This window comes from Leptonychotes weddellii, chromosome 7 (genome assembly GCF_054177405.1).
Source record: "Leptonychotes weddellii isolate Sample4059 chromosome 7, ASM5417740v2, whole genome shotgun sequence".
NCBI lineage: Eukaryota > Metazoa > Chordata > Mammalia > Carnivora > Phocidae > Leptonychotes > Leptonychotes weddellii.
The window spans coordinates 105,820,294-105,845,457 of NC_138375.1; the positions used below are offsets into that span (position 1 = coordinate 105,820,294).

At 36.2% G+C, this 25,164-nt stretch overlaps 1 protein-coding gene across 5 annotated transcripts in view; it reads right to left on the reverse strand.

Annotated features, from left to right (window-relative positions):
- The window catches only part of TCERG1 (transcription elongation regulator 1), a 61,021-nt gene that overhangs the window by 10,372 nt on the left and 25,485 nt on the right, over nt 1-25,164 (reverse strand). For 3 of the 5 annotated variants that reach the window (XR_014147196.1, XM_081826889.1, XM_081826887.1), the window contains 8 exons: nt 19,671-19,831; nt 17,957-18,013; nt 17,542-17,608; nt 16,397-16,447; nt 14,907-15,042; nt 13,992-14,081; nt 5,637-5,755; nt 1,180-1,330 (listed from right to left, as the gene is read on the reverse strand). Coding sequence is in view for 4 of the 5 variants with exons in the window: in XM_081826889.1 (XP_081683015.1) it covers nt 1,180-1,330; nt 5,637-5,755; nt 13,992-14,081; nt 14,907-15,042; nt 16,397-16,447; nt 17,542-17,608; nt 17,957-18,013; nt 19,671-19,831 (832 nt within the window). In the remaining variant the exon portion in view is untranslated. The remainder of the gene's footprint in view (nt 1-1,179; nt 1,331-5,636; nt 5,756-13,991; nt 14,082-14,906; nt 15,043-16,396; nt 16,448-17,541; nt 17,609-17,956; nt 18,014-19,670; nt 19,832-25,164) is intronic. The other 2 variants (XM_081826890.1, XM_081826888.1) reach the window with 1 other exon arrangement.

Consider the following 25,164-nt stretch of genomic DNA (forward strand, 5'->3'; position numbering starts at 1 on the left):
CACAGTAGCATTCATTTATTTACTTGGTTTTCTTTAATCAAATAGGTTATTACTAAAAGTCAAAAGGAGCAAACAATTCACTAACATGACTCTAATTGAACACTCAATTTTGCACATTTCCTGAGAAGCATAATCATTTGAAAAAGAAAAAAGTTGACACTGAAAAATTCTGGAAGGATCTACACAGAAGCCCAATGTAGCATATAATCAGGAAGTTTCAGGTATTTCTGACAAAAGTCATTTCACCCAATACTATTACTATTTACAGTGAAAAAGGCTTCTTCTCAGTAAGAGTGGTATTATTTCCCTAATAACATTTCTTAAAAGAAGTTGTGATGTTTTAACTTTCTGGAATAATGGGCCATTTTAAATGTCAAAAATGATTAGGCTTCAGAGGTTTTTTCTCCATTCACAAAGCACACAGGGACACTAAGAGTGGCTGCATGTTCTGATGGTTCACTCCACCAGTCTGCTTCTCCAGTGGGGGGCTCCCCTCCATTCCTGACAGTGCTATCAAATGACATTTGGAATTCATTAATCTTTAATAGCTGACCTTTATTTCTGATAAGCAATAATTTATATGTAAGATATGTTTACTAAAAGATTAGAAAGTCACTAAAATGCTATCTTTTAGAAGGCAAAAAAGATAAAAAACCTTTTTGAAATTTAAAGGTTACTGCTTATTAAGAATCTTGAAATCTTAGCAGGCACCAGTGAATAAACAGACCTAGTAAGTCAGTTCTGGGTTTACTGGGCATCTCAGTATTAATAAATTGTAAATGTAAAATAAAATATAAATTAGCAAATCTAGGTAGTTTAGTGAAGTTATTAAAATAAACATCATGGGGCACCTGGGTGGCTCAGTTGGTTAAGTGTCTGCCTTCAGCTCAGGTCATGACTTCTCCCTCTCCCTCTTCCCCTCCCCTTACTTGTGCACGCTCTCTTTCTCTCTCAAATAAATAAATAAATTTTTTAAAAATGAAAAATAAAATAAACATCTGGGAAATAAAGGGACAATTCACACATATAAACGAATATAAAAGTTAACTTATAAAGCTAAACAGTAAATGTGAGTCCTGTAATTTATGCCCATGAACAAGATTAGCAACACAGCCCCACATTAGTCCCTTCCTATTCACACTCCCATCAATCACACCACCGGAACTAAAACCATCTTACCTTCTCACCTCTGGTCTTCGAATCTTCTTTCTCTTTCTTCCTTGCAGCTGCCACAAATTCATTAAACAAGGCTTCTCGATCTTTCATCTTTTCAATTGCTTTGAATCTTGAATCTTTAGCATGCTTGGCTGCAAATTCACTAAAAGTAGCTCTGTAACAAAATGGCAAGTGTGCTAACTTTGGTAGAGCTATTTCTGCTTGTAGAAAGGTATAGCAGAAGATACCATTTTTCCAGCAAGAGTATGTGCCAAAGAGCCATTGAGCCCCAACATCTGCCCAAACAGTAAACAATGAGCTACAGAAAAGAGTAAAAAAGGGCTAAAGGGTGAAAATGTGGTTAGCGATTTGTATACTATCAGCATACTGTGGGATAACACATCAGAGAGCAAAAAATGTATGTGCTCCAAGAGACTTGAGAGCTCATCTATTTTCACACTAAGAAAAGGCTCAGTCTTGCTTCCAGCCGTGGAGGAGTAACTTTATTGAATTAGCTCTCCTTCCAGGAGCAACTATGAAACAGGACAAAATACATGAAGCAACTGATTTCAAAACAGTAGACAAAAGGGAGAGTACTAAGACTGAGGAAAGCCCCACTGCCCTCTGTGTCAGGACAATTTCCAAAGAAATTGTACTCCAAGCAGAGTACAGTGGCCTCAAAAGTCAGAAGCAGTGAAGATCAGAGTTTGGGTGCTAAAATGGCAGAGGAAAAAGCTATAGGAAGAAAGTACCCCATAAGTACACCAAAAAGCAATTCCTCGTGAGTGTATGGCCAAGGCTGGACTGCAACAGCACGCCCCCACCAAAGTGCTACATGGTTAAGAGCAAAAAACAGATCTTAGAAGTTGATAGTACAGAAAAAGAACAGCATTAGGACAATAAAGTCCACAAAAGATGAACAAGGGAGACAAAGCTGGACCGCTGAAAAGCACCTTCCACCTTCTGAGATCCACACTAACAAAGCCTTAAATCAAAACTAAATTAACATAATCAGCCTGTAATAAAGTGAACTGCCTGTGAAAACAAAAATCCAGAATTTCCAATATTCAATCAGAAAACACTAAACACACCAAGAATGCATAATCCATACCAAAAAAATTTTAAATCAACAGAAACTAAACCCAAAATGTCCAGATGTTGCTCTAGGCAGAGACAAATCCTTTAAAATTATTATAATTATACCGAAAGGATTAAAGAAAAATAGATTCAAAGAACTAAAAACAAGGTCTTAATGAATGAACAAAAAAAGGGAGTTTCAGCAGAGATACAGAAAATAGAAAAAAAGAACCTAAAGCTAACTGAAAGGAAAAATTCACTGGATGGGCTTAAAAAAGGAGGAGACATAGAATAAAGAGCCAGTGACTCCAAGTTAGATCCGTAACAGTTATCTAATCAAAAGAGTACACAGAAAAAAAATTAGGGGGAGGAGGAGAATAGTCTCAGAGACATGTGAGATAATACCAAACACTTTAAAATAGGTGTAATTAGAATTCTAAAAGAGAAAAGAATGAATCAGAGCGGAAAAAATGCTGACCAAAAATTTTCCAGATTTGATGAAAACATCAATGTACAGATATGCAAAAAGCACAGCAAGCTGCCAAGCAGGCTATATAAAAAGATGAGGCCTATGAGGGCTAATGAGGCTCAGCATAAAAAAAATTTTTCTTCACAAATAAAAGGCATTTATATAGCCTTCATACGTTTGAATATACCTCAATATTTGAAGCTTTCCCCTTACATAATGATAATTTGCTCTTATAATAAATACTCCCACATTTAGCATGTTTTTAGAGGGGAAAAATAAATCTTACTTTCTCCTTTTAAGAACTATTTAACTATTTCAACGCACACATAAAACACATCTTCTCAGGTGTTAAAGGTTCTACTACAACTTTCATTAATAAAGAAAAAATTGGTTAACTTCGGAATTTAGAATTTAAAACATCAACTGAAAACTAGGAGTACCACTCACAGCTAACATTTGCTATTTTTACGCTCCGGCAACCAAACCCAGATTATAAAAATCTTTTACATGCAACTGTTATTACTTAGAATACCTAATTTCATTAATTCAACATTTTTAACAACAGGATATATTGTAAACCTGGTCTGAATAATGGAAATGTAACTTTAATAAAATTTTGAAGTAAAAATTGCATGTCCCAGAAAAGGGATCACATGTAGCCCATCAAATGTTTCTTTTCATGATAAATTAAGCACCTTGCATTATAGTTTTAAGAAAGAAGAGCAATTACTACTATGATTAAAGAATAAACCTTTTTTTAAAATGTAAAATCAACTTATAAAAGTGAGAATTAAATAATTATTATTTTTCACCAGAAAAGACCAAGATGAAGTTTTAGCATTAGATTCAGATAGATTTTTTATATGACTCCAAAAAGCACTGCTTGGTAACAGACATGTTACCCTTTTTTCTCAGGGAGAGCTGAGGGTGGACAGTAGTAGTAGGAGACCAGTAAGACTAGAGTGACCAGGAGTTGACCCTAGGAGGAATGCCTTAAGATTTCCATCAAAATAGAAAAGAGACAGAGAATGGGTACTAAGATAATTCTCCCCAGTCATTCTTTCCCTTAGAATAAACTCCAGGGCTTTTTATCTACAAATTCTACTAAAAAGCTTTGTTGATAGTAGTCTTTTTCCATTACAAAGTGGACTTAAGTTAATGGGCACTATTTTCTCCATTTTAAGTTTTTCCTCATTTTCTGCCACTCACTAAAATTGGTCCTCATCTCTATGCTAGTGTTGAATGTATTAATATAACAATACAGCACAATGTCCCCAGTGCCAAGACTTCTAGTTATGTACCTCATGGCTTTATTTTCTGAAGTAACCTGCAAAGTACAGATCACTCCAACAATTCTATGAGCCCCAAAAGAACACCAACAGGATACTGTGACACAGCAAGACTTTGTCAAATCCACAAAATGGAAATCTCGGGCGCCTGGGTGGCTCAGTTGGTTAAGCGACTGCCTTCGGCTCAGGTCATGATCCTGGAGTCCCGGGATCGAGTCCCGTATCGGGCTCCCTGCTCGGCAGGGAGTCTGCTTCTCCCGCTGACCCTCCCCCCTCTCATGCTCTCTCTATCTCATTCTCTCTCAAATAAATGAATAAAATCTTTAAAAAAAAATGGAAATCTCTTCAGAGTCTCAGTTACTGCCAGGTTCATACTGGTTTTAATAAATAGATATATTTTGCCGAATCACTTCAAAACAAGCTGCAGACATGCAGACATCATGAGATTTCATCTATAAATATTTCGGCATGTATCTCCCTCGGAGTAAACCTTTTCCCCTCCACAACCACAATACCCCAAAAGACTATGAATTCTCTAATATGTAATAACAAACCATGTTCAAATTTACTCAACTGCATCCCAGTTGCAAGTATCTGACCCAAGAACTCACCCTTCTGATTAACCAACAGAAAGGCCCAAGACCCCTCAGAGTCTGAAACTCAATTACCCCCTGACAAATATTACATTCTTCAGAGCCACAAATACTCTGTTAGCTTTATTGTCTGATATGTGTATTAATGCCATAGGTTTCTCTTCATGTTTCAAACATAAAATCGTAATACCAGATACACTTTCTCAAACAACATCACTCTTATCTCCAATGACAAAAGTAACTGCTTAAACAAGATGGATTTTTATAAAAACTACCATTTAACCCAGATGCTCTGCGATTCTACCCTATAGTTTTGGAAATTCTCCATATTATGAGGTGTTCACAGCAGCCTAAAAACACAACTGTTAAAACTAAGCCACAAATAAGAAAGTAATTCTCCCTTGCCTAATCTGTGCTTAGCACCGGAATCTAATTGAAATCCCACATGCACTTGCACAAGTTACCCAATTTACTCTTACTTTCCTTATCTGCAAAACAGGTATGAGAGGAGTCCGTTAATCATGCATGTAAGTTTGTACATATATCTTTAAGTGCACCTAAAATATCCACGAAATGATGCCATTATTGTTATGATGCTAGTCACGTAAGTTTAAAGTCTCATCTTCTTCAGCCCATTACACATACTCACTACCCATTAACAATCAATTGAAAATGTCAGACAAAAACATAATCTAGACAGAGAGGTCCTTCATCACTCCAATTCCATCAAAATAATGTCCCTGTGCTGCAAGTTATTAGGTGTAAAACTTTAAGATGGAGACAGATTTTTTTTTTTTAATCATTTACCAGTTTCTAGAGAAGGAAATTTATTCCCACAGGGAAGCTCTTAAAACAAAGGTACCCTTCTTGAAAACCAATGCCTCTCACAGGGCACAAGAGATTCCTCTAAAGGAAATATATTAAGAATGAAGATCAGAAATGCAGCCACCAATAATCAAATAATCCAATTATCCAAAAGATACGTATTCTCTTAGCTGATCTTAGGAGAAAGCACATAAATATTTTGAAATGTTACAATAATGAACCATATACCTTGGATTAAATTTTGCTTCTTCCATCATTTTCTTGAAATCTTCCTTGGCTTGCATTATTTTGTTTTTCTTTTCCCTGCGTTCTTCCTCAGCCCTCGTCTTTACATACTGATCAAATACCTATCACAAAAATAAACCAATTTGACAAGTTAGTCTTTCATATAAATAATTTAATTACCAAACTACGGAATCTGTAAGAAAATACTAAGTCAATATCTTTGTCCAGAATGTAATGGAAAAATACACTAACTATAGATATCTCAATTATATGCAGACTATCTATAGCAAGTCTCAGAAGCCCTCTGTTTAGATTTCCAGAACAGAGTTAAAAGCCCCTGTAATTTTCATTTTCCCTGATTACAAATTGAATACATGTTTACTAAAAAAATTTCAGGCAATATAAAATGTATAAAAAATTACAGTCCTCCCAAATCTTTCTAGAAAAAAACATCAGCAGTATGGGTTTAAATTTATTTCTGTGGTTCTCTTTAAGGCATAACTATTTTCACCAAAATGTAATGCTTTACAGTTTAAATTTATTTCTGTGGTTCTCTTTAAGGCATAACTATTTTCACCAAAACGTGATGCTTTACATCTATCCTATAGTATTTTCCCACTTAATAACATATAGACAAGATAATAAACTGAACACGCACACCTATTTCCTGTTTTCTTCAAATGCCAAAAATGCCAATAGAGGATTTTTTTTTTTTTTTTAAATCACAAACCAACAAGAACAGGCCAATGGGAAAAAGAGAGCAACTCTCGATGGTGAAAAGCACATGGATAAGTAGTAAAGGACTTGGAGGACATGAGAAAGCAGACCCTAAATTTAGCAGTCAAGAAAACAAAGAAACCAATTCTTTTTTTTAATTAGAGAATCCTCAAACAGCTCCACAGGCGACAGCACCAGATATCCATAGAAGTGAGGGTAGAGTATAGCTATAATAAGGTTCTTTAAGAATGAGTCAATCAGTAGATCCCCCTTGCCAACTTCATGTACCAGAGGGCACTGTCACTCCTGAACCTAAGTAAAAGGCAGGTGATTAGTCTCTAGAACAAGGGATGGCAACTCACAATCTGCCGGCCAAATCTGGCCTGCTGCCTATTTTTGCGCAGCCCAAAAAAGTTTTAACATTTTTAACTGTTAGGAAAAAACAGACTAGAAAATTTCATGACATTTCATGACACATGACAATTAAATGAAATCCAAATTTTAGGGTCCTTAACTAAAGCTTTATTTGAACAGTCATATTCACTCCTTTACATCTATCTATGGGTCCTCCTACACTAGAGCTGCAGAATTATACTATAGTGACAGGGACCAGACGGCCCCTGAAGTTACAATATTTATTATCTGACCCTTTATGTTAAAATTTTGCTGATTCTTGCTCTAAAAGGTAACGTGGTATCTCTGGCCTGAGTTGGGGGGGGCGGGGGAGGGACAACATGAATTAGAAATGGGGCATACCAGAGAAAACAGTGAATTAATCAGTTACATACCAAACATAAGACACAGTTCTCCCAGAACAAAAGCAGTAAGGACTGTGTCCTCTCATCAGGACACGAAAGATTCTTATCAAGAATGTGACCAGCCTAAAAATTACCTGCACCAGGAGATCCTCAACAAACTGGCTTAAATCACCCTACAGCAGGGTTTTTCAACCTCAGCACTTATGGCACTTGGGCCAGATAATGTTTAGCAGCAACCGCGGACACCGGATGCCAACAGCACCCCCTCAGTTGTGACAACCAAAAATGTCTCCTGGGGCAAAACTGTCCCTGACTGAGAAGCAAGGCTTTACAGTAAAGCCAAGTCATGGGAGCCCAATTAGACGCTCAAAGTGCCCAAAGAGCATTTCAGTGCTTCATTCCTAATCATGAGAAGTCCAGGTCTCTTTAAAGACATCTAAGGAAACTCTCCAGCATGAAAAATAGAAACCAAAATAGAAAACAGAAACTGTGCATGAAAATGAAAACTTAAAAGAAAAAAATCCTCAACAATCTCATAAAACTAAGATACTATAACCATAAAACAAGAAAAAGAAAAAAGAAATCCTAGAAATTATGACAGAAGAAATGAAAAATTAAAGGATCAGACTATAAAAATGAGAAAGTCACCCAAAATGTTTTTTTAAAAAAGGGCAGAGGTAGAAAACAAGAGAAAAAAAACTTTAAGGACAAGCCCACAAGGGCAAATTTAAACAGGTGGAAACAAATCAAAAAAGCAATACAAGAAAATCTCCCAGAACTGAAAGATACAAATTCACATACTAGAAGGGCCACCAAGGGCCCAGCACATGGTTAATCACCATGAGATTTCAGAACTCCGTACACTAAGAGAAAGATCCTACATGCCTACGAAGGAAAAATAAACACGTCCATAAAGAAAGGAACAAGTAAAGATGGATTCAAAAACAATGAAAACTAGAAAAAGCAACATCTTCAAAATCCTGAAAAAGATTTCCAATTTCAAATATCTTAAACCAAACAATTCCAAATTAAGGATATACAATAAAGGTGTTTTCAAATATGCCAGGCTTCAGAAATTTATTTCCCATGCATGTTCTCCCAAGAAGCTATTACAGGGATGAAATGCATCAAAACGGAGTAAACCAAGAAAGAAAAGACTTATGATGGAGGAAACAGGTGAACCCTCCCCCCCTCACACCCCCGGCCCACCAAAAAGAGAGATGAGGGAAATCCCAGGATGATAGTAAAGACTGGTCATCCTCAAAAATGACAGCAATACATCAGGTGTAGAGGGCAACCAGTCCAGAATGAAGCAAATCAGAAGGCTCTGGAAGAAATGTCTTCAGAAAGATAAAACTGGGGCAGCACTCTAATATTTTTCCTAGCATATCTTATAGAACTATTTGACTCTTTAAATGTGTGCATGCACATCTTCAGAAAAAGTCAAGCAAAAAATGTTTTCTTTAAAAAACTTCAAACTTCTTTCCAGGTCAGGCCATATATATCTACTAACCTTTAATAGCTGAAGAGAATTATCTACAATTATCTCACCAGTCTCCTGCTAGGCATGTAGGTCATTTTCAGTACCCTCTAAATATAGTACTGCAATAAATCCTGAAAGCATTTGCATGCTGACGGAAATGGGAAAGAGGGCTCTTTTCAACCCCTCTCTCCTTTCTTGGTACATACTTTCTTTTTCTTTTTTTCTTTTAAAAGATTTATCCATTTCAGAGAGAGTACATGGGGGAGGGGTAGAGGGGGAGGGGAAGCCGACTCCCCACTGAGCAGGGAGACAAGGAGGGTCGAGGGCCCCAGCCAAATGAGCCACCCAGGCACCCCCTTGGTATACTTTCTTATTTGTAAAAGTAATAAATTAGAAATAAAACCCAAGTGAATTTATGTTAACTTTCTTTTCAGAAGCTCGAGAAAACTTCACATCCCCTCCTCTGGGATATCTCACACCAAGGTTAGGATTTAGGAGTTCTGTTATGATTCCAAGTTTCTCCTAATTATTTGTGTCGTGCCTCCCAATACACTTGGGCTTTATGTTCCTACTTTAAGCAGTTATTTTCTTACAACATCAACTTGTGAACAAAATGTTGTAATTAACACCATGAAAGTTAGTAAGTTTTTAAAAACTTCCTAGTTGACTTTTATAGGTATAATCAAAACCATCCAAAATAAAGGGCTATACTGTCTAAGCCAAAGCAGCTTCTAGGGTGCTGGTAATATTCCATTTTTTTGTTTTTACATCACTTCATTGATGTATGATTGACATACAAAAAGCTATACACATTTAATGTATACAATTTGATAAGTTTGGAGATAAACAGACATCTGGGAAACCACCACAGTCTATGCCAAAAACATATCCATCACCTCCAAAACGTTCCTCCAGCCCTTTTAATTTATTCTTATTTTATATGTGGTATTAAGAACACTTAAGATTAATCTTCTTAGCAAAACGTTGAGCATCCAATACAGTACCACTAGCTATAGGCACTATGCAATACAAACCTCTAGGACTTAGCTGTCTTGCATAACTATTTATGCACACTTTGTGAAACTTGGGATTTTTAGACTTTATGTATATTCTTCTTCAAAATATAAATTTGTGAAAAGTATGGGTGTGATATTGTGTTGTAAGAAAACATAATAAAAGTAAAAAAAAAACAGAGAAGCAAAAAAAAGAAAGAAAAAATATATATATATATTTGATAAAGAATGAAATATTGCCATTTGTAACAACACAGATGGAGCTAGAGAGTATTATGCTAAGCAAAATAAGTCAAGAGAAAGACAAATATCGTATGATTTTACTCATACGTGGAATTTAAGAAACAAAACAAATGAGCAAAGGGAAGAAAGAGTGAGAGACAAACCAAGAAATAGACTCTTAACTATAGAGAACATGCTGATGGTTACCAGAGGTGGAGGGGGGGGGAATGGGTAAAATGGGTGATGGTGATTAAGGAGGGCACTTGGGATGAGCACCAGGTGTTGTATGGAAGTATATATTGTGTACCAGGGACTAGTATTATACTATACGCAACCTAATTGGAATTTAAATAAAAAAGAAAATATATGTATTTGGTCTTCATCCTGGCTCCTGGCCAGAGTTCCTAAAACCCTTATAATTTCCTAAGTGTTAAGAACAATTTGATGTTATTCATAACGAGGCCCTTTCACCTATACCTAAGTTAGTGTCAGTGAAATGATTTCTGGAAAGCTTCTAGATAACCACAGGATGGCAGACAGTCGCCAGTGGAACCTACCATGTCATTTGAGCATTGGAACTTCCAAGGGCTGTGACTGAGTCCAATCACCAATGGTCAATGACTTAATTGATCACTCCTATGTCATGCTGCCTCCATAAAAATCGTAACCAAAGGGGTTCAGAGAGCTCCTGGCTTGGTAAACATTTCCATGTGCCAGGAGAATGGCACACTCCCAACTCCACAAGGACAGAAGCTCCAGCATCCAGGACCCTTCCAGATCTCACCCTATGTACGTCATCTGCTGTTCAACTGTATCCTTTACCATATCCTTTCTTATATTATAAACCAGTAAACATAAGTGTTTTCCAAAGTTCTGTGAGCCATTATAGCAAATTATTAAACCTGAGGAGGGTACTATGGGAAACCCTGATTAGTAGCCAAACTCAACAAAAGGGTGCAGAACCTGGGAACCTACTACTTGTGATTGGCATTCAAAGAGAGGGCAGATCTTGCGAGACTAAGCCCTTAATCTGTGGGATCTGACCCTAATTCCACGCAGACAGTGTCAGAATTCAACTTAATGGTGGGTCAGCCAGCTACTGTCAGAGAACTGATTGATGTGGAAAAACACCTACATATTTGATGTCCAAGTATTCAATGTGTAGAGGAAGTTTTTCCTTTTCAACAGGTCTCTATTATTTGATTCTCACTTCAATTTAATTCAATTTATAATTTGATACTGACTCAGTAAACAGTGGCCAAGACGGCCAGTTGACAGTCACTAACTATCCTGGTAATGTATTACCATATTCTAACACTATCAATCTTAAAAAGCTCTCAATAACACATAACTATATTAAAATGTTTATTTTTGAAATAAGGTAACAGACAATTTATTTTAAAGTGTTAGCCTAACTGGTCTCTACATCAGAGCCTAAAATCCTGCATGGAAATGCTATGATTCTGTTGAAAAATGTTATTCACTTTTAAACTTGTCAAAACAGGGGTGCCTGGGTGGCTCAGTCATTAAGCATCTGCCTTCGGCTCAGGTCATGATCCCAGGGTCCTGGGATCGAGCCCCGCATCAGGCTCCCTGCTCTGCAGGAAGCTTGCTTCTCCCTCTCCCACTCCCCCTGCTTATGTACCCTCTCTCACTGTGTCTCTCTGTCAAATAAATAAATAAAATCTTTTTAAAAAATAAATAAAATAAACTTGTCAAAACAAATACAACAAAAATATTTGACTCCTTAAGTGATCTTTTATCAAAAACAAGATTATATAAAGAAAATCTTAAGTTAAAATTTACGGTTACAATTATATAAAATACTTCTTTTATAATGATGTAAGATAGACATAAATCCAAAGAAAACTAGAAAAGGACAGAAGTGAAAGATGTACTTTTAGGTTATAAGACATTTTCAATGAAATGGCTAGTTTTTTTTTTAAATCAAAACACGTATTTCAGAAATGAAGTTACAAAGTGCAAATATGTAACCTAGCACTTAACTGGTTTCTCCCTGATTTTATACTCTTATGCAAATAATAAAACTAAGTACTGAAAAAGTACATGGATTAATGCCAAATGTTAGCTTCCCCTTTCATTTCTTACACTGCAGTTGGAAGAATTCCACTCAAACGGCATGAGAACCTTTAAGTAAAATTTTTATTTAAATAAAATAATGCTTGGTATTTTTCCTCTTTTTAACTATTACTCCTATAGGAGTAATAGGAGTGTAACACCATCAGCTTACAAAATGCCTCCTAAATTGGGAAAGAATTTTAGTTCTCAATACAAGCTTGTAATTTAACTCAGTAAGAAACTATAACACTCAGTAGCATGACGAGAAAGTCTCAAAAATTTTAAAGTACACCTCCAGAGATATTTAGGTTAAGCATTGTTCCAGGCATTACACATACAACAATGAACAAAACAAAGTTCCAGCACTCAGAATTTATATTCTGCAGTAGGAGGAGACAGAAGATAAGATAATTTTAGATAATCAGAGCTATGAGTGCTATAAAGGAAAGAAGGCAAAGAGATACACTGATCAGAAGGCATTTGCACAAGCACCTGAATAAAATGATAGAGCATATACAGACACCTGGGGGAAGAACATTCCAGACAGAGAGAAGTACCAGAATGTGCCTTACTTGTTCAAGGCATAACAAAAGAAGTGTGGCCAGAATGAATAAATCTAAGAAAAGAGCTTCAAGAAGTATGCAGTTAAGATTGTTAACCATAAAGAATTTCAATTTTATCCTAATGAAATGGGAAGCCCTGGACATTTTTTAAGCAAGGGAACAGTAACAATACCTTAATCTGTCACTTAAACTTTAAAATTAGTGTGGCTGCCATGTGGAAAAAGAACTTGACTATAGAGAAAGCAAGAACAGAAGGAAGCAAAGATATCAGTCAGAGGCTACAAGCCTCTACATGCTGAGAAATGATCATGGTGCCTCGAAATACAGTAATACTGGGAGAAATGGTGAATAAGAAGTTGTATTTACAAGCTTTTGGAGGCAGATTTTGCTGACAGACTTGAAATGTGCAATGGGGAGAAGTAAAGAATCAAGGCTGATTTATACTTCTCGATAGGGCCATCAACCCAGGAGAGAATGAGACCATCACACAGTTTAAAACAAACAAAACCAAAAAACCCTACTATGCTTGAAATGCAGATGCAAATATATCTGGAAGTCATGCTTTTCTATTACACAGACAAAATACATGTCTGGCACACTATAAATGTCCTCTCATCATAAGAAGTTTGTGATGAGACCCACATGCATAATGGCACAAGCAGTGCAGAGAATTATTCCAACTGTTCAATTGTCAATATAAAGGACAGACTACCAAATGAAATCCTGTAGCTCAACAGCCCTATAGCAAGTGGTTCAACATACTCACCATTCTAAAGAGATCACTGTCTGGGTGGTCCAGGTAATTCAGAAACTATGTAAGTTGAAAGTGTGCAATGCTTTAGAGGAAGAAGCAATCATTGTGAGATGATACGTATTGCTGAGTCACCATGGGAATCAATGGCAACTCAGTAAGAGGCGACTCTAATTCATGTTAACTCTAGTTCAGCAGACACCCTCACGTATCTATCAACTCTTTAAGTGTATAACGAAAAGATATTTAACAGTTGCCACTTAGATGTAGAATGTACCCATGAAACGTAAACAGGTCTTTGAATGTTGTCTATCTACAAAACACACACTCTCATACATATATATTGGCACTAACAGGAAGGTTAGAACACCAGTATCCAATCATGGTCCCATCAGTTGGGTAAGACTGTAGGGGTTTCTTTTTCCTTTCCATTCATCTGTCCTTTTCTTTTTCTGCTCTAAATTTGCAGCATTTGCCCAAGAAAAAGTAAATTAATAAGCACAATGAAATGCATTTTGAAAACTTTAGATAAAACCTCAGCATGTATGAGGCATAAAGACAAAATGCTGATGAAGCAACAGCCACATCCATAATAAAGGCAAAACTAACTATTTAAATGTCCACATAGTCGGTAACTGTTTCTAAGATGTAAGACTATGTTTTTAAAGTACTGTGTTACCGGGTGGAGGAAAGGATGGTATTTTATTCCCTACATTTTAAAAATTATGCTGCTAAGGGATATACATTTCTTAAATAATTATTTTCCTTTTACCTGTTTTCTCTCTTTAGGATTGAGAAGTAAGTACCGAGGATCAAAAACTATCTTGTGCAACTCCTTCTCCCATGTTGAAAAAGCAGACACCTTTAAAATAAAAATGTATTGCCTCATAATTAAGTTGGCTCTAAAAACATAAAGGTCATATAATTTTCCTTGAAATCTACAGGACATCTGCTTAAAAAGGAGACATAATAAAAACCATACTGAAGTTTCCATCACTAATAAATGACAAGCAGTGGGAGGCTAGCAACAGCAAATTTCCACACTAATTGGCTCTGAACATTTCTATATTACATAGAAATAACACACACTTAATTAGTCATTAAAATAACCACTACTGTGTGACATTTTAAAAATCAGTACATCAAAAAAAGCCTTGAAGATTTGCATTTTGATTTCCCAGGCTTTCTCCAATCTCGTGAACAATGTTGTGATTTTAAAATGAACAAATATACTTATTCAAATGAATATGTGAATATGTGAACCAAAAGGCTGAAACCCCTCTCAATTAAGCTTTATTAATAATATCATAAAGTACCAGTTCTCCTTTAACCAAAACCATTCTGGGAAGTATTAAAGAATTATATATGCCTTACCTATCCCACGTAGTCCGCCATTCTGTAATGTTAATACTCTGTTAATACTCATCTTATATTACTCACCAAAATGTAATGACCCAATAAATGTTAAATGTTATTTGTATTTAAAAGGATAGTAAAATGGCATTTAGTTAAACATGATAGGATGGGCCAAGAAAAAGGCTGTTTGAGAGAGTACAGTAATTTGATAGGCTTCCCTTATCCCCCCCCCGACAACATGAGCACTAACCTTAGACTTGACCTTTTAGCAAGACATATTTATATTACTTATACAAAACAGAAATATCTCCCCCAAAGATTGTTTTCTGACCCCTCTCTCTAGCAGCATGTCCTTGAACTGCTTCATTCTGGCCTCCAGAGGGACAATGGCCCTTTCTCGGGCAGCTTTAATTTCAGCTTCCATCGCAGCTTCTTTCTCTGAATCAATGTCTTTATTATCGTCTCTCCTATAGAAAAAATAAAATATAAGGCATCAACTGACAAAATATTAATAAGGAATCTTACTAAAATCTTTACATCAATGGAATATTCAAGACTCACTACTGAGCAGCATATTTTTGGCAAAAAAAATTATATTGAGGGTTTCAAATGAACTCTAAGGGATAAGCAACTTCCATTATAATAATAATAATAAAGTTACAATGAGCTTCTAATGATGTTACAATGGCTATATTGTTGTGCTGTCTCTCGCCCTGATACACAGAATAAACTATCTTACTTTCAAAAACAAAAACAAAAAACTAACATTGCAGTAAAACTCTATGTGTTAGAAACAAACAGCACAAAATGTAATTTTTAGTTCTTGAAATGATATAGTATTTTCCAAAATGTTTTACATTATAGATGCATAAAATATTTCTTAATCTAATAAAAATTGGATAAGTCTTAGTAATCTCAAATATTCATTTTGAAAATAAAATGAAAATATCTGCAAACTTGGCCATTTGGGTATGTGAGATATATACCTTACCTACCTGACATCTTTTTTACTCACTTTCTGGGTGGTAAGTTGAGATTTAAGTTGAAGGACAGGTCCCAGAGAGCAACATAGGCCCAGGAGTAGTTAGATGGAATTACAACTGTTCACCAATGACTAAACTACTTCTTTTTCCTCAAAAAATGCACCTCAGGGCTAAGGACAACGTTGCTGTTGCTCTCACTCAAGTGAGATTGTAAACATGAAATAGAGTCACCTCTCAAACATCTGCACTATGAAGAAGGCCCGTTCATGTGAATAATCCAAAACAGTAAGTAATTCAATAATATTCGGGTGTGTCTGAGCAGATCTTCCTTCTTAAATATGATCTGCTAAGTATAAAAATAAAATTGGTTCATATTCCCTACACAAACTTAAGGGAATCAGGAAAACAAAACATCATCAATTTCAAAAGCATGCTATATAGGGAAGTGAAGGTAGCCCAGCAGATTTAAATGGAACTAAGGCTAACCCACATATACATGTTAAGTGAGAGGTAATTAGCAACTTAGAGAATGAATCAAAAGAAATAGAAGACATAGTCCGTGACCTGCAGGAACTTAGCGAGATAGTCTGTGACCTAAGATATGCACAAAACAAACAGGTAAAAGTAATTTGCCAAACAATATACCCTCTTATAATAATTTATTTAAGAACTATTTAAATAAAGAATTAAGACATCCAAGAAATATAACTAATGAAAACAAATAACCTTTACAGAATTACACTAAATGGAAATGTCACAATACAAACTATCACTATCTATCTCAATAAAAGAAATAAAGAAAAACTAAGCCAGGAAAAATAGGCTTTTAACTTTGTACCTAAATAGAGAAGCTCGGGCAATCCACATAAAGGACTTCTTTGACATTCTCCTGATAAAAGCAGTTAAAAACCTTACAGAGTTGTCTATAAGAACAAACAATTAAAAACAACCTAAAAGTTTAACATTGTAGGAACATCCAAAATTATGGTTATATAAACAGAATGAATACAGTCATTTATAACTATTAAGAAAACAAATGTCTTATTCTACATTTTATTTAAGGACTCAAAATCAGTTGATTACAACTAATATTTACATATTTGGTCAAGAACTAAAAAGTCAACTGCAAAAATGAAAACAGCTATGTTACTTCGGTTGATTATGAGTGACTCTCTTTAATATCTTAATTTAACATTGTTGTTAACGATTTTTTAAAAAGAACCACCCTTCCAAGGGGCTGTCTTACTGATTTCTTTGCCATAATTTGGCTGCATTCAATCTGTCCTTTTTAGATAAGGACTACGGTTCATCCAGTTCCTAATAATGTCGTCAAACTTTCCTTTTTGCTGCTAAATAATGGTCCCATTCCTCCTCCACCCACACACAAATACCGTCTACCCAAGCCTTTCATCCCCCATAATTAGAAACATTCATATTTTACCCAATTACAGAGCACTGGCCAACCTAATGCTCCTGCTTATGGCAATCTCTTTCTCCCAAAGCATTTTCTAAGCTCACAGGTTCCCTCTTCACCAGGTAGTAATGACACAGACTCAAGGACTGGCTAAGTGACAAGTACATAAAAAGAGAGAGAAGTCTGTGTGTCTATATTTATGAAATTTCTGGAATGGTGTCTGTTGGGGGTCTACATTAAGGAGGACATTCATTTTTTTATAAAATTCAGGCTTAATGAATGTCTGAAAATAATTTATCATCTAATTCCTAAAATGTCACTTGTCTTTATAATACTTTTTTAAGTAATCAAGTATTGAAGTAATCAAGTATTCTGCACATCTAGCAACAGAAGGGACACCATTTCTACATTCTAAAGAAAAGTTTTCTAATATTAGGCCTTAGCAAATCAAGACTTCTGTCTCCTAAAATACACATTACCTGTCCCAACCACAAACTGACTGGGACCTAATAACTTTTAAAATAGTATTATAATCTACCTGAATTACATGAACTATAAGTATTACTTACTTCCGTTTTTTGGCTTTAACAGGTTCATCTTCATTAAGTTCTTCCATTAATTCTTGTTCTTCTTTAACTGTAAGATCAAATTTAATTAAACCTTGTCAAAATAAAATTCAGCAAGCAACAATTTAAACATTTAAGTCTGAATCCTTCTAGCAACTACCAGAACACTTGCTTTAATAGTATTAAAAAGTAGCTACATGGGCGCCTGGGTGGCTCAGTCAGTAGTTAAGCATCTGCCTTCGGCTCAGGTCATGATCCCAGGGTCCTGGGAATGAATCCCGCATTGGGCTCCCTGCTCAGTGGGGTGCCTGCTTCTCCCTCTCCTCCCCACTCATGCTATCTCTCCCTCTCTCCCAAATAAATAAATAAAATGTTAAAAAAAAAAAAAAAAGGTAACTACAATCTATAGTTTACTCACTTGCACTCATAGAGAATTGCCATTTTTGGATGGACAGCATTGTGGGGGTCGGGTGTCCTGGCAAAAATACATCAAATATTATTATGAATAGTTACATGCACATATTACACAATATTTTCTTTTTTAAAAAGTTACTGTTTATATAAAATACCCATCCCATAATACTCTCTCCTTTATAAAATATTAAACAATTCTAAACTTCCTAAATTAATCTTCCCTTTAAATTTCTAATTCACTTTGAAATGTTTATTCATGAGACATGTATTTATCAAATAACTGAATTGAATATTTGAAAACAGTCATAAAAACAAAAGCAAATCTCATACTTCCCTGGCATAATTCAACACTAGGATTATAAAGTATCATCAATATCACAGCTATAAAACAGATACTGCTGAAGGGAAAAATGGTGCCTCGTGACTTTACCACTAGGCAGGCAAAGTTTCACTGATTTGCAAATGACTTACAAGCAAAAAATGTAGCACCACATATATATAACCCATAAAGATTGCTCAATTATTAGGACATATATTTGGATTGATTTCATTGGAAGTATTAGGTGATTCATTTATGCTGCTACAGCACACGGGGGGGTTCTATAAAAACACAATCATGTCAATATGAGGGCAAATTACCAATAAAAAATATGCAATAAAAATTATGTAAAAATATCTGTGTCCATTGTATCTACTAAAATGCTGTCTGAACACAAGGTACCTTAAAAGATAATCTTTTTTTTTTTTTTTAAAGATTTTATTTATTCACTCGAGACACAGGGATACAGAGAGAGAGAGAGAGAGAGCACGAGCCGGGGGAGAGGCAGAGAAAGAAGCAGGCTCCCCGCTGAGCCAGGAGCCGGACGTGGGGCTCGATCCCAGAACCCTGGGATCACGATCCGAGCCGAAGGCAGATGCTTAACCATCTGAGCCACCCAGGTACCCCAAAAGATAATCTCTTAATAAAGTTTGTCTCTCTATTGTCAGGAATAAGGCTTTTATTCCCTAAATTTCATCTATTGGAAAGAGTAAGCTTTTGGGGCGACCGGGTGGCACAGTCAGTTAAGTGTCCAACTCTTGATTTCAGCTCAGGTCATGATCTTGGGGTCATGAGATTGAGCCCTGTGTTGGGCTCTGCACTCAATAGGGAATCTGCTTGGGATTCTCTTTCTCCTCTCTCTGCCCCTCCCACCGCCACCCCCCACCCCGCACTGCATACACACTCTCTCTGTCTCTAATATAAATAAATCTTTAAAAGAGTAAGCTTTTATAACTTTACAAAATTTTGTATTTTATAAAAATTTAGTAAACAATATTTTTAAAATACTCTGTACAGTTCTGATTATTCAAAAAATATATTACTAGTTATAAAAAGTGCTGAGACACTCACTGAGGAGTGTGTTCATATTTTAAGTAAGCACAGAGCAAACGTTAAGCAGAACCAACATAACCTGGACTAACTAAAAATCTTGACAAGGACAGTAAGTTAAAAAAAAAAAATACATGTAAATATTTTACAAAGAAATAATTGCCCAAACTTTCTAATTTTTAGTATCTCTACTACTGAACTCAAGCTAGCATAACGGTCTATTTCCCATTTCTCAATTTCTTATATTCCTTGAAAACAGCAAGTTTTCTTCCTAAGTGGCCTCAAATTTTCTGTAAAAATATTAAAAGAATAATAAAATTAGAGGATAAATTCCTAATTTAAAACTTACTTAGTTTCTTCACTTCTTCCATTCCTTTTTTATGAGGAGGCTCCTGAATAATTTTGTCAACATCTGCCCTTCCAATCAGATCATCAGGTCGGTCCCACATAGAAAGACGGGTGGTAGGATTATAAAAGAAGACCCGCTCATCACCAGTCCAAACAACACACCTACGAATTGATTCAAATATCAGTTTCTTCTGTTATGGAACATATTTGATAGGTAAGTCTTTTACTGACATCCTGCCTAAAGGAGAGGTGGAGGGGTGGTGAGGACACCTTCGTATTTAATAATAGTTACAGAGCCAAATACAATTTCTGGAGGAGAGAGCTGAGTGGCTAAGATTAGAACAGCAGTTCAATATTTTAATGGAGAAAAACCAAGAAAAGCAAAGTAATTCATAATCAGTGGTTAGAGTGCTCAAGAACTTGGTGTAGCTGGCTCAGTCTGAGAGTGTTATATTTTAAGCTATCACAAAGGATGAATTCAATGGCAACAAATAAGAATGCTATTTAGCAGTTCTAAAACTAAAGAAAAGACCACAGCACAATACCTATTATGTAATACTTCTTAGTATTTCTTACCAAATCAGAATTTTACATACTCAAATGCAACCTGCTATGAAGTCTTTAATATCTTACTATATCTGGTATAAAAAGTAAGAACTATTGATTGCACTATGACACCCGAGCCCACTAGAGCTCATTGTTCCTGTTCATTACAAGAAATTCAGACAAAATAGAAAAAACGAGAATGTAAGGACTGTGTACAGTTTTTAAAAAATAAATATAAGTATGGAAGAGAGTTAATATTTACAGCAGCAATTGCGAGGGTGTAAATTTCCCATTTTTCCTCCCATACACCTCTGCCCTAAGGGCCCCCAGTCACACGGTACATGATGGTGGCAGCACAGGCAGTGAAAACTCCCAACAGAAACCAGGTACTTATGGCAAGATAATGACAAGTCCATCAACAGCTGCCAAGCCAAGCTGATCTAGATGTTGAAAATATCAGATAAAACCTCTATTGTTGAGAAAATCGAAGACTTTAAGGCAGCAATTATAACTAGAGTTCATGAGACGAAGAAAAAAAAACTTGAAATGAAAACACAGTTCTCATTAGAGAAATAGAAACTGCAAAAAAACAAAACCAAAAACTTTAGATGAAAAACACACAACTGAAGCAAAGGAAAAAAAAAAAAGGGAGACAAGCCAAGAAACGACTCTTAACTACAGAGAGCAAACTGGTGGTTACCAGAGGGGAGGTGGGTAGGGGGATCGGGATTAAGGAGTACATTTGTCGCAAGCACCGGGTAATGTATGGACGTGCTGAACCACTATATTGTACACCTGAAACAATATCATACATTAAAATAAAATTAAGGGGCGCCTGGGTGGTTCAGTCGTTAAGCGTCTGCCTTCGGCTCAGGTCACGATCCCAGGGTCCTGGGATCGAGCTCCACTTCAGGCTTCCTGCTCAGCGGGAGGCCTGCTTCTCCCTCTCCCATTCCCCCTGCTTGTGTTCCTTCTCTCGCTGTGTCTCTGTCAAATAAATAAATAAAACCTTTAAAAAAATTAAAAATTAAAAATTAAATTAAATTAAAAAATTAAAAAGAGAAGAAGAAAAATACACAACTGAAATTAAATTTCTTTAGATTGGCTCAAGAACAGAATGGAGATGACAGGGAATTATCAGTGAACTAAAAGTACATCAGTAATTATCCCACCTGAAGAATAAAGAGAGGAAAAAAAGAATCAATAGGCTTTCAGGAAACCTAAGGGACTATATCAAAATGCCTTACATAAATGCCACTTACGTAGATGTTTAACTTTACTTAAAAAAAAAAAAACCTACCCTAAATTTTCTACGCCCGTTTCTAAATATGTCACACCACAAACAGGGGAACAAGTCCAATGACGTTGGATTTCTTACCAGAAACCATAGAGGCAAGAACAAAGCAAAACAACATTCTTAAAGTTCTGGGGCGTGGGGGGAGAAGGGGGGGGGAATGGGAATGAAAATGGCTAATGAAAATGTTCTAAAACTGAATATGGTAATGGCTGCACAACTCTGAATATATTAAAAATTATGGAATTGTACACTTTAAATGAGTGAACTGTATGGGATGTGAATCATCTCAATATACTTGTCATATTTTTAAAAAGCAGCTAGACAAAAAAAGTATATATGATTCTTGACATAACATTCTAGAAAATACAAAGTAATCTAAAATAACAGAAAACAGAAGGATCCTTAGGGATGGGATTAGAAGGAGGGATGCATAACAAAGGGACACAAGAAAACTTTCAGGGTTACCGGAAATGTTTATTTTGATTGTGGAAATGAAGTTCAAGTATTTTTGCTCATCGTACTTCAATTTTACTTAAGTAACACAAAAAAAATGAGAAAATGGGGGCTCCTGTCTGGCTCAGTCGGAAAAGCATGCAACTCTTGATCTCGGGGTTCTAAGTTTGAGCCCTACGCTGGGTGTAGATATTACTTAAAAATAAAATCTTCTTTTAAAAGTGAGAAAATGTATAATGTACTACTAAATCAAAATCTTTTATGGAAATGGGACTAGATGCGTTTTTTTTGTCATGGAATCCAACAAAAAATCAAGGCTCAGTGATCGTCGGGAAAACAAAACACTTCTACTTTTGACCTCTCTTTACAATTAATTTTAAGCGCAGGTGTGGGGGCCCCTGGGTGGCACAGTCAGTTAAGTGTCCTGACTCTAAGTTTCAGCTCAGGTCGTGATCTCAGGGTGGTGAGATCGAGCCCCACGTCCAGCACGGAGTCTGCTGGGGAATCTCTCTCCCTCTCCCATGGCCCCTGTTGCTCATGCTCATGCACTCTCTCTCTCACTCTCAAATAAATACATCTTTATAAACATAAATAAATAAAAGCAGGTGTGGGGTAAGCATATGTTATATACTATGTTCCATCAGAATAATCCTGAGAGGGGCACATGGCTGGCTCAGTCACATGTGACTCTTGATCTTGGCGTTGTGAGTTCAAGCCTCACACTGGGTATAGAGATTAAAAATAAAATCTTAAAAAAAAAAATTAAAAAAAGAACAATCCTGAGATACTTAAGCCATCTTGACAGATGTTTAACTTTACTGGGGGGGGGGGGGAACGACCCTAAATTTTCTATGCCAGTTTCTAAAACACTATTTAATTATTAACAACACTAACTACTTTAGGAAAGAGATGCCGTTTTACTAATTCATGCGGGCTTCAAAACACCAAAGTGTGCTAATATACTCCATCAGTCCTAACGATAAATGTGGAGTGAGAAGCTGTCAGAACATTTCAGAACAGAAAAATTATGAACAAAAAATTCTTGTACCAAAAAACTGCCCTGTGCTGGGCCACCTGGGTGGCTCAGTCCGTTGAGTATCTGACTCTTGATTTCAGTTCAGGTCATGATTTCACGCGTCATGGGATCGAGCCCTACATCGGGCTCCACGCTCAGCAGAGCCTGCTTGTCCCATTCCCTCTCTGCTCACTCTCTCTCACTCTCTAATAAATAAATAAAATCTTAAAAAAAAAAAAAAAACTGCCCTGTGCTAATATGCATGTACGCATGAGAAAATGTTTAGGGATGAAGTGTACTAATATGTGCAACTTTTAACCTATCAAAAAAATGATTGGCAGATGCACTGAGAGATGGTAAATAAATAATAACGCAAATAGAATAAAATGTTAATTGTAGAAGCTAGGTCAGTATATGGTGCTCACTGTTCTACAAACATTCTTTCAACATTTCTATAGGTTTCAACTTTTTCATAATAAAATACCAGAGCAAAAAGCTCTGGAAACAACAACAAAAACCTACAGAAACACGAGAGCTAATTAACTAGTGGCCCTGTGCCATTCTCAGTATATGAAAAAGTGAGTAAAACTTGAAAGATCAATTTTCCTAAGTTAAAACCCAATACAGAGTATACACAAGGAAAGCACGGCAAATACAGGCAGCCCTCACCGTACACTCTGCAGGACACTGTAAAAGTAACTGCAAGCTAAAGCTCTAGGATGCAATCTCAGTGAGCAATGGAAAAAACCACAATTAGTCCATAACCTTTATTTTTTTAAAAGATTTAATTTATTTATTTGTCAAAGAGAGAAAGAGCACAAGCAGGGGGAACAGCAGGCTCCCACTGAGCGGCGAGCCTGATGCGGGACTCGATCCCAGGGCCCCAGGATCATGACCTGAACCGAAGGCAGACGTTTAACCGACTGAGCCACCAGGCGTCCCAGTCCATAACCTTTAAAAACTTTTGTCAAAACATTAAAAACTCTCTTAGACAAGAAACTGAAGTTTACTGATCCTAAGAAATAAAAAATGCTTCTAATTTTGATCTCTCTTTATTTTAAAGAGTCAAACTAATGCTGTAAAACACCAGGGAAAAAAAAATCCCAATACTGGTAAGGAAAATATGAAACTTCATGTTTTACACTTAGCTTCTTAACTCTAAAGAAACAGTTACTTCAAGAACAACATTTAAAGCTATGAGGAGATAGAAACACTAATAAAAATCGGATTATCCAAATGAAGTGGCACAGCCTGCTTATTAGCTAAGAAATTTGTTGTGTCTCCTTTCTTTTTTTTTCTAAGTAATCTCTACACCCAACATGGGGCTGAAACTTATAACCCCAAGATCTAGAGTCACATGCTCCACCGAATGTACCAGCCAGCCACCCCGAGTAATTTGTTTTGCTTAAAGTTAGCATTTACCCATTTTACGAGAAATAGAAAAAAATTAAGGAATTAAAGTTCTACTGACAATACATTTTTCTCTGACAGAACCTGGAAAATAATTTACACAAGCAGTTATCTTACATGTATTCACATGGACTATAAAAGCACCAGGAACATATAGTTGCACTGGGGGGTGAGGGACAGTCCCTAAGAAATACCTAGAACCTAGAAGCTATAAATAAAAGATCAATAAATTTGATCTCATTGAAATACAAAATTTATGTGCGACAAGACGTCAAAACAATAATCAACAGGTAGGGAGAAAGTATAATGTATGTAATAAATCAAAGGGGTTAATAGCATGCATAAAAAGGTCTCTTCTGGGGTATCTGGGTGGCTCAGTAGGTTAAGCACCTAAATTCAGCTCAAATCATGATCTCAGGGTCGTGGGATCGAGCCCTGCATCTGGCTCCACACTCAAGAGGGAGTCTACTTATCCCTCTCCCTACCCCCTCCCCGAGCTCCCGAGCTATCTCGCTCTCAAATAAATAAAATCTTAAAAAAAAAACAAAACTCTCTCCTATCACTAAGAAAAAGACAAGTCCATAAAAAAGATGAGGGAAACTGTGAAGGAAGCAATCCACAGCCAATGAACATGAAATAAATTGAATTACACCAGCATTCTGAAAACACGTAATGGGAATCTTTTTCTCAAAAGGTTACCAAGGATTTAAATAGAATATGCCACACTGGTAAGAGGGAGAGAAAACTGGTACTGAGGCTACTGCTGGGAATATT